The following is a 10169-nucleotide window of genomic DNA, read 5'->3' on the forward strand; positions in this document are numbered from 1 at the left end:
AAAAAAAAAAAAAAACCTGACTTCTAGAGCAGAATAAACAGAGAACTCATGTTATGTTTACATACAATGCCTACAACAATTCTTGCCTCATAAGAGATATTAATACAATATTTTGAGAACAAAAAACTTAGAAATATCTAGACTTCATCCTAAATTCATAATATGTATAAAAGTGAAGCCAGAATATATTACAGTGGGAAAACATTTGGGAAGTTTTGAGGTATGGTATGGGGGATGGGCCAAAGCAAGAGTAACAGTTCTGACCTCAGGATGCTGCAGTGGAAGACAAAGTGCAAGGAGACTGACTTCCCCTATTCATAGATCCTGATCACACCATAGGACTAGAATGGAGCTCACTGGCCTGTGTGAGATGTTCTGGAACCCAGAGCAAATTCATCAGGAGAGATGAGGAGGTCAGGACCACAGACAGACACCTTCAGCGGTAGACATACAACTTCACTGCATATCTGGAGAGCATTAGCAGAGTAAGTTCATTTATTATTGATTTGGACCATGCTTGCTTATCTAAACCTAAAGCAACCACAATGCTCACACGTACGTGGGTTTGAAAATAAGTCTCTTCAAACTGAAAAAATAGACTCTGCTGACCAAGACTCAAATTTCTTTCCAACAGCATAAATATAGCAATGTGTACTCAGGTCTAAATATATGAAACTGACTAGGTTGTGACGTTACACAGACTGATCAGGTTGTATTTAATGTATTAGGAATACACAAATGTATGCATGTGTGTAACAGCAGTTAACAAAAAAAGAGGCCATGGATTTTAGAAAGGGGAAGAAGGTGGAGTGGGGAGGGGAAGAGAGACATTATGTGAGCATATTATAATCTCAAAAAGTAAAACATGAAATAAAATTTAAAAAAAATAGAAAACCTTTATGGGACTCAGTGAAAACAGTTCATGAAATAAAATTATCTTTAATAAGTAGGAAGCCTATAACTTTCAACAATTCACTGTATATTTCAGAACAACTAATAACGATTCAAAATGTTCCCGGAGCAAACAAAAATAAGTGTCTGAGGGCTGGAGAGATGGCTCAGTAGATAAAAGTACTTGTTCCTCTTCCAGAGGACTTGGGTTTGGTTCCCAGCCTCCACATCAAAAGGGTCACAGCCACCTATCACTCCAGCTCCAGGGGATCAACATGCCTTCTGTCCTCCATGAGCACCTGCACTCATGGCCACACACACACACACACACACACAAATATGCGTACATAAAATTAAGATTAAATCTTTTTTTCTAAAAAGATATAAATATCTGAAGCAACATAAATGCCAGATGTCTTAATCTAATTCTCATACATTGCATACAACTACAGAAATGTGACTCTGTACCTCTTAGATGTGACATTACTGGGACAAATGAAAGACATACATACATACTAAAAGGCCAAATTTTCCACAAGGGGAAAAAAATGTATCATGAATATTGTGGGAATTTCCAACCCCAATAAGCCCATATGAAAAACACACAATCCAGTTATAATGATAAGCTGTGTGCCTAGATTGGGCAGATCTAGTGCTATGCTAACTTGTTCCCCAGCTATAAAACCCTTTCCTACTTGTAGTTTTTCCTGCCCATGTGGTTCTCCTCTATCATGGCTTCCTTCACCTCTTCTTCTGTCTCCCTTTCTCCAACTCCTTCTCCTCCCTTACTCTCCCAAACCTCTTGTCCCACCTTTCCCCTCCACTGCCCAATCACAGGCTCTAACCTTTATTGACCAGTTAGAATGGGGAGAAGGTTCACATGAGATCACCTGAATAAGTGAATGATTCCTCTTCAGGGGCAACCCCTCTCAAGGAAGCAGAATTAGCATCAGAATACAAATAGCATCAGGGCAACCCACAACATGTGAGTGGTCAAAAAATAACTATGAATGACCACTCGATTATTAAATTATTAACTATCTCTCCAACAGGTAATAGGTAGGTAGTTCTTTCTTTATACTTCAGCCAGCCCACTGAGAAAAGTATTGGACCAAGTGACTTAGTCAGAATCTTCTAGGATTTGATGGTTAGTTGCATGCAAAGTACTTATTCCTGAATTGATTTCTTGCCTCTCAAAAAAAGAAAAAGACATGAACATACATGAAAACAAAATTCTGCTGACGACTTAAGCAGCTGAGCTCTATGTTGTGATCCCTGAGCACTGGGGTGTCCCTTCCACGGCATCTCCAGACATCAGTGATAAGAACTGTGAAGGGAACTTTCTAACAGGCACACAACGCAAGCAGAGGCTGCACTTCCTTACCTCATGACTATCTTCCATACATTATCATCTGTTTTGATACTAATCAAAGTCCACTCACTCATAGTTTAGTGATCCAGTGCTGATTTTATAACATTAGATGATACCAGCTCCGGGCCTTAGAGAGTCGCTCCCTGAACAACTTGGAATCAACCTCATATTTGATATGATGACTCAAGGGGCCTATGATTTGGCACCTCAGAGGAGAACACTCTAGAGAACAGATGTGGGGCATCACTCCTTTGATTGTCCATGGAGAATAAGTTCTCCTTACACGAGAGATTTGAATGCACATTAGCACTTTCAGAAAGAGATGAAAGCAAAGAATGGATGATATGGTAAACAGGAAAACAGTGAGGGTTGCGATGAAAGTGTGCTCTAGAGGGAGGGGATCTGATCCAATGAACGAACGGTGTGTACAACAAGGCAGGTAAATTCAAGATTCTGAATAAAAAGCATTCAGGCTCCCATGCCCAGAACGTTATTTTTTCTAGAAGGAGAATAGAATCATTAAATTTTAAAAAGAAAAGAAAAAGAACTTCATTACACTTGGTCTCAGAAATTCTTTGTTTTTCAAATAGAATTTTTATTGATTCTTTGGGAATTTAACATCATACAACTCAGTCACACACATTCCCCAGTCCTTCCATGTCTACCCTCCCCTCACCCTGTGACAAGTCCAATTTGTGTTGTCTATATGCTTCCTGGAGTATGGTCAGATTCCCAGTGACTTCTCCCTAAAGAAAACTGAGTCCTTCTCCACCTGCATCCCCACCAGAAGCTATCAGTTGTGGAAAGCCACACTTCAGCATCCGTATTACAATGTTTAAGAGTTCTCTCTGATGGCTTCCCTTTTAGGCTATTACTTTTTGGGGGGCAGTGGGGGTGGAGTTAGGGTATGGGTTGTCACAGAAGTCTTCCATGCCCCCCTTTCTCAACTGTGTATCTGCAGTCATCAATATCACTGCCAAAGTAGCTTTCTTGCTCTTTACTGTCAACTGGATCTCAGATCAGGGCTTCCTTGCAGTTTCTAAGGGCAGTACAGACCACAAACATGGTCCCTGGCTTTAGTAAGACCACAGACAAGGCCCTCAGAGGCAGCCCAGACCACATACATCACCACGGCTTCAGGTAGCAGCATAGGCCACTCACATCAATATGGCCTGGATCTATGCTCCATGTGAAGTGGACCATGTGTCCTGAGGGAAGAGGTCTTCATTCTCAGACTTCAATCTGGGATCTCTTTCTAAATCACTCACTGTGGTAGGATGGCATCCCCAGAGGCAGCATGGCCCACAGACATCAAAATGTTTTCAGGTTGCAGCACAGACTACAGACATTCATCTGCACAAGACATGACCCAAGAACATCAACATAGCTGTGGCATAGACCACAGACATCTGCATGGTATTAGATGGTAACATGGTCTATGGAAATCAACCAGGCCCCCAGCTACATCACGATCACTGACCCTCACATGGCCCTCAGTGGTATCATGAACCACAGTGGTCCTCTAAAGAGGTCCAATCCAGAAAGTGTACCATTCCTTATCTTTGGCCTCTTTGAAGAACCAAGGTGATCCCGGGCAAGCAGCATGTTCAGGAGCTGAGTGTGAATCTTCACAAGCTCCAGCCTGCTGCACACTACTCCAATGACCATACTAGGCAAGGCCTATTCCACTGTCGACCTCATCCCTCTCTCACACCTGTCACCTCCATCATTCCTCACCTCCAATTCCACCTCTCTCCTCAGTGCATACACTGTTCTGCTCTTCCAACACACATTCATTCATCAAAGAGGCACCTGCTGGTTCACGCACCCAGGCAAAGCAGGAGTGGAAGGCTCCTTCACCCTGTCCACCCTCCCACAAGGGGGAGGGAAGTACCTTACAAATTCTTATCCTGAGAGTGCAAAGACTTAGAAAGCTTGCCTGACTGAACAGAACTTCTCTGACTAAATTTCTCTATAAAAAGAACAGTGTTAATAGTCCCATAGAGCATATATGTGAATCAGGAACTTGGGTTTCGGTTTATTCTGCCCAGAACAGTAAGAGATCATTCACTCTGCCCAGAAAAGCTTGGGTTCCACAGACCTGCTGGTGCAGTCTTTACAGAACTCTACTGATGTCCTAGCCAAGGCTGCTCTCCTCTACAGATTTCTAGCAGAATGTTCCTCCTCCAAAAGGTTCTTCCTTCCTGAAACTATAGACTGGGGATGACAGAGATATATTTTCCCAGATCTATGCTCCATGTGAAGTGGACCATGTGTCCTGAGGGAAGAGGTCTTCATTCTCAGACTTCAATCTGGGATCTCTTCCTAAATCACTCACTGTGGTAGGATGGCATACCCAGGCATGCAGCATGACTCCATAATTCTCAGGACTTTCATTATTCCTACACCACATTTTTCCATGGGAACATCTCTTCCCTAGTACACTCTACTGTTGGGAACAAGCAAACAAAATTTATCCTAACTATACACTTTTATTCTAAAATGTTTCTGCAATATTTATAAAAATCGATTCCTTTTTCAGAAAGGAAATCCCAGTAAGTTTCAAAATCACAGAAAGTATGCAAGAAACACTATGTCAGTAAAGCTGTACAAAGTCAAAATGGAAAACAAAAGGCTTAGGAGTGAGGAAAACAAGCTAAACCCAGGGTATAAATGCCCAACCCAATTTCATGAGAATACTCCACATTACACACCTGTGTTTTCAGACCACAGGAAATTTCGGAGGGGACACAAAATGAACACAAAATGACTACTTTTTAGCAATGGAATGCCACTGGAGATGAAAGCAGGCAGAACTTTGAAAGAAAGTCTGTATTTATTTCATGCATCTTGGCTTATTTTTTTTATTTTTGGAATAAATACATAAAAGGTTTATAAAAGCTGAAAAGTGAAATTCAGACTTATCTAATAGGAAAGGAATCCTGACATAAAAGAACAAATCTGTAATCTCAGCCCTTCCAAAACTGAGAAAGTAGGACACTAAGCTCAAGGCCAGCCTGGTCTACACAGTGAAACCTCATATGAAAAATGCCAGCCTGGGCTACACCTGATCTGAAAACACTGAGAAACAAAAAGGCAAGGAGAAAATGTCACTGTACCACTAGACACTATCCAAGTAATCAGAAACAGGAATTTAAACTTCAGTTTTTAAAATCCCAAGGCATCACTTAAACATTATAGGAGATATAGTAAGGACAAGAAAAGTGGGGGTAGGGCAGTTGGAAGGGACACACCAAGCCCAACTGAGACCAAGACAAGAAAAGCCTTGTTCTCTGAGCTGGGTTCTCAGAGTGGTATCCCTGCCATCAGTGTCAGAGATCCAGAGGGCCCGTAGAGAAGCACATTACCAGACCCCATCACAGACACCCCCACCTGCAGGGGGTGCACAAATACAGATGTTTTTGTATTAGTCTAGGAAATTGTCAAAGATGTTAGAATAAGCTGGTCTCTCATGATGATTACTGAAATTAAAGGCACTTGAAAACCAGCTGGTACATGGTCACTCTGAACTTCATGATGACCCTCAAAGCGGGAGATGGCATTCTCATGGGAAAGACACAAAATCCTTACTCTCGAGGATGACAGACTGATGCTAGGAGAATACCACACAGATCCTGTGTAGGCTTACATTTTTTTAAAACCTTTAAAAAAAATCACTACTTCTGTAGTCTTCCCACATAATCCATTTACTTCTTCACAACTCACTGTTTCCAGTCCAAACCAGTATGGAAGTGATGGGCTGTGCTTCATTTCTTCTCTCTAAAATCTATCTTGAATCACTCTAACTCTCAGGTCTGGGAAGTCCCTGTGGGGATGCCAGCAGAGCCTTCAACTCCTACATCTCACGCACACCAAACCATGGCAACACCATGCCCTGGAGGGCAGAAGCCATGACCTCTTGTTCCAGCAAGGAGGGCTGTGTGGGAAGATGATTATAAAGTTTCCCTGGACCTGTTTTGACAGAAGAGAGAAAGTAGGTGTGGATGACCACAAATCACTCAACTCTACTCTATTGTAGTTTCAGGGAAGCCTGCATGAGTGAGACCTTGTGTTCTGTGAGCTCCAGTGTTCTGACAGCAGGAGAGCAGAGGAGGAGAGAAAACTCCTCTTCAGTCAGAAGATGAAATCTGTATCATGGGGCAACATGTTTCAAGCTTCAGAGTGTGTGCACACTACCTGAGCTCTGTACATGAAGTACAGATTGGAGTCATGAAATCTGCCTGGCACAACACTGAGCGCCAAGTTTGTGAGGAACGTTTCTGCATGTCCTGAGTCACTCCTGCTCATAGGGAAATGTGGGTCCTCTTGTCCAGACAAACACCACAGACAAACAAATGCTTAAGGGAAAACATGGCAGCTGACCCAAAGAGATCCCACACTGTAGTAACAGTGTTCTAAGTTATCAAAGTACACACTTAGGATTATATATATTTTTAAAATACCAAAAGTAATCTAGTCTGTGATTATAATCTGAGAATCTAGGAATTGAAATGCACTTTTAATCTTTCTTGGAATGGGTTTTCTCTGTAGATAAATCTCACCATACTATTGGTCTCCTCATGTTCTAAACAGGAGTGAAGCTCAGTGGGGATCTACATCAGCCTGAACTAAGCAAATATATGTGTACAGCAATTCTGCTATAATGTTCTTGCTCGTTTTGTAGTACTAGGATTAAACTCAGGGCCTAGTGCATGTTAAACAAGCATTCTACCATTGAGGGAAATCCTCAGACTTTGTATTCTCGGGATGAGTCTCATTCTGTATAAATCCCACAGTGCTATGGCACACAAGTACCCCAGGCTGAGCTTGAATTCGGGGTTCTTCTGCATTGTCTTTAGCAATGCTGGGATTAAAAGCATTAAGCACTTCAGCCAGCATCTCTAACACCTACTTAAGTATGTAAATACAAAATAATACATCTCCTCAGTCATTCTTGAGGAATGTATCACATAAAAATAAAACTATGAAGAATAAATGGAAATCAGTGGCTGGCATGGGCACCTCTAGGATATTCCAGAGACTTGGACTGGGGAGGCTACCAGAAGTCTATGGGGGTGACTTTAGCTGAGATTCCAAGCAGTGGGGATATGGTATTCGAAGAGGGTACCTCCTGTAATCAGGCTGGACACCAATGGGGAAATAATGACTCCAACCCACCCACAAAATTCTTGACACAAAATTTGTCCTGACTATAAGAAATGCAGGGACTTCAGTTCCCTTCCATGGATCTACCTGCCTGTCTCGGTACCAATACCCTGTAGGGGTTTTTGTTTGTTTGTTTGTTTGTTTGTTTGTTTGTTTTTTAATTGCTAAGTAATTCAGCTTGAGGTCATGGATGTTGACTCCCCCAGAAGTTCTTTTATTGTTGAGAAGAGTTTTTGCTATCCTGGGATTTTTGTTATTCCAGCTGAATTTGAGAATTTCTCCTTCTATTTCTGTAAAAAATGAGTTGAAATTTTGATGGGGGATTGCATTAAATCTGTACATTGCTTTTGGTAAGATGGCCATTTTTGCTATGTTGTTAATCTTGCCGATCCATGAGCATCAACTGGCAGTCAGCATGTAGATGAATGCAAATAGATCTATTCTTATCTCATTGTACAAAACTCAAGTCCAAGTGGATCGAGGACCTCCACATAAAACCAGATACACTCAATCTAATAGAAGAGAAAGTGGGAAAGAGCCTCAAACATATCAGCACAGGGAAAATTTTCCTGAACAGAACACCAAAGGCTCAGGCTCTAAGATCAAAAATTGACAAATGAGACCTCATAAAATGAAAAGCTTCTATAAGGCAAAAGACACTGTAAATAGGACTAAATACAACCTACAGATTAGGAAAAGATCTTTACTAACCCTGCATTTGAAAGAGGGCTAACATCCAAACTATACAAAGAACTCAAGAAATTAGACTCCAGAGAACCAAATAACCCTACTAAAATGGGGTAGAGAGAATTTTCAACTAAACAGCTTAACAAAAAAAAATTTCAATTGAGGAATGTCGAATGGTCAAGAAGCACCTAAAGAAATGTTCAACGTCCTTAGTCATCAGGGAAATGCAAATCAAAACAACCCTGAGAATACACCTCACACTAGTCAAAACAGCTAAAATCAAAAACTCAGGTGACAGCAGATGCTGGCAAGGATGGGGAGAAAGAAAAACACTCCTCCATCACTGGTGGGATTACAAGCTTGTAAAACAATCTGGCAGTTCCTTAGAAAATTGGAAATAGTTCTACCTGAAGATCCAGCTATACAACTACTGGGCATATACCCAAAAGATGCTCCAAAATATATCAAGGATACATGCTCCACTATGTTCATAGCAGCCTTGTTTATAATACCCAGAAGCTAGAAACAACCCAGATACCCCTCAGTGAAAAAATGGATACAGAAAATATGGTACATTTACACAATGGAGTACTAATCAGCTATTAAAAACAAGGACTTCATGAAATTCACAGGCAAATGAATGGAACTAGAAAATATCATCCTGAGTGAGGTAATCCAGAAACAATAGAACACATATGGTATGTACTCACTAATAAGTGGATATTAACATAAGAGCTCAGAAAACCCATAAAACCAACCATATGAAGCTTAAGAAGATGGAAGACCAAAGTGTGGATGCTTCAGATGGCATTATCTGGCATCAATGGGAGGGGATGCCCTTAGTCCCATAGAGAATTGATGACTCAGCATAGGGGAATAATAGAAAGGTAAGACTGAAGTTGGTGCGTGGGTGGAGGAGCACCCTCATATAGTCAAAGGGAAAGGGAAATGGGATGGAGGGTTTGTGGAGGGGGAAATCGGGAAAAGGACAACATTTAAAATGTAAATAAATGAAATAACCAATAAAAGTTGAGTAATGTTCAAAAAAGAAAAAGAGAAAAGAAAAAAAATGCAGGAGCAAAGATGAAACAGTTTGAGTGCCTTGCCATCCCAAGGGCAAGCACTAATAATGATACTTTGTTATGCTTGCAGGCAGGAGCCTAGCATAACTATTCTCTGAGAGGCTCCACACAGCAGCTGACTGAAACACATACAGAGGCCCACAGACAGACATTGGTCAGATCTTAGGGAGTCTTATAAAAGAGTTGGAGGAAGGATCAAGGGTCCTGGAGGGGATAGGAACTCCACAGAAAAACCAATAAAGTCAATCAACCTGGACCCTTGGGGGCTCTTGGAGACTGAACCTCCAACCAAAGAACATACATGGGCTGGACCTAGGGCCCCCACAGTTATAAAAGAGGTATGTAGTTTGGTCTTCATGTGGGTCCTCCAACAACAGTAGTGGGGGACATCCCAAAAGCAGTTGCTTGTCTCTGAATTCTAACTGGGCTGCCTTGTCTGGCCTCGGTGGGAGAGGATGCACCTATCCCTGAAATGACATGATAAGCCAGGGTGCGGGGATACCCTGTCTCAGAGAAGAAGGAGACAGAGGAATGGGAAGAAACTGTGTGAGGGAGAATTGGGGACAGTGATTGGGATGCAAAGTAAATTAATTTGGAAAAATAAATAGAAATCATCAGACATATGAACATTAGGAACTAGATGTTTATTGAAACATTTGTCTTAATGGCAATGCTATAGCAATTATCAGTACATCGATAGTAGAAAGTAGATCAGTAAACTGTGAGATGTGTTTCAGAAGCATATACCTCTTAAAAACAATTGTGTAAAGTATTTTTTAAAAGTATGTGATATGTTTTCAAACATGGAGATATCAAGATGGAAAACATACTCTTACCAAGAAATGTACTCTGTCTTCACAGTCTCCAAAATTCATAAAGTTCAAAAGCACGATAGAAAAACACCAACACAGGGCCCCCAGTGGAGAAGCTGGAGAAAGCACCTAAGGAGCTGAAGGGGTCTGCAACCCTAT

The 10169-nt window shown here is 41.3% G+C and overlaps 1 protein-coding gene across 1 annotated transcript in view; it reads right to left on the reverse strand.

Annotated features, from left to right (window-relative positions):
* Positions 1–8271: 8271 nt before the first annotated feature.
* Positions 8272–10169, reverse strand: part of LOC110298039 (olfactory receptor 10A3-like) — a 3213-nt gene continuing 1315 nt past the window's right edge. The window contains exon 2 of the mRNA XM_021167075.1: positions 8272–8304. Within this exon, the coding sequence (XP_021022734.1) occupies positions 8272–8304 (33 nt within the window). The remainder of the gene's footprint in view (positions 8305–10169) is intronic.

Source organism: Mus caroli, chromosome 7, assembly GCF_900094665.2.
Source record: "Mus caroli chromosome 7, CAROLI_EIJ_v1.1, whole genome shotgun sequence".
In the NCBI taxonomy this organism is placed as follows: Eukaryota; Metazoa; Chordata; class Mammalia; order Rodentia; family Muridae; genus Mus; species Mus caroli.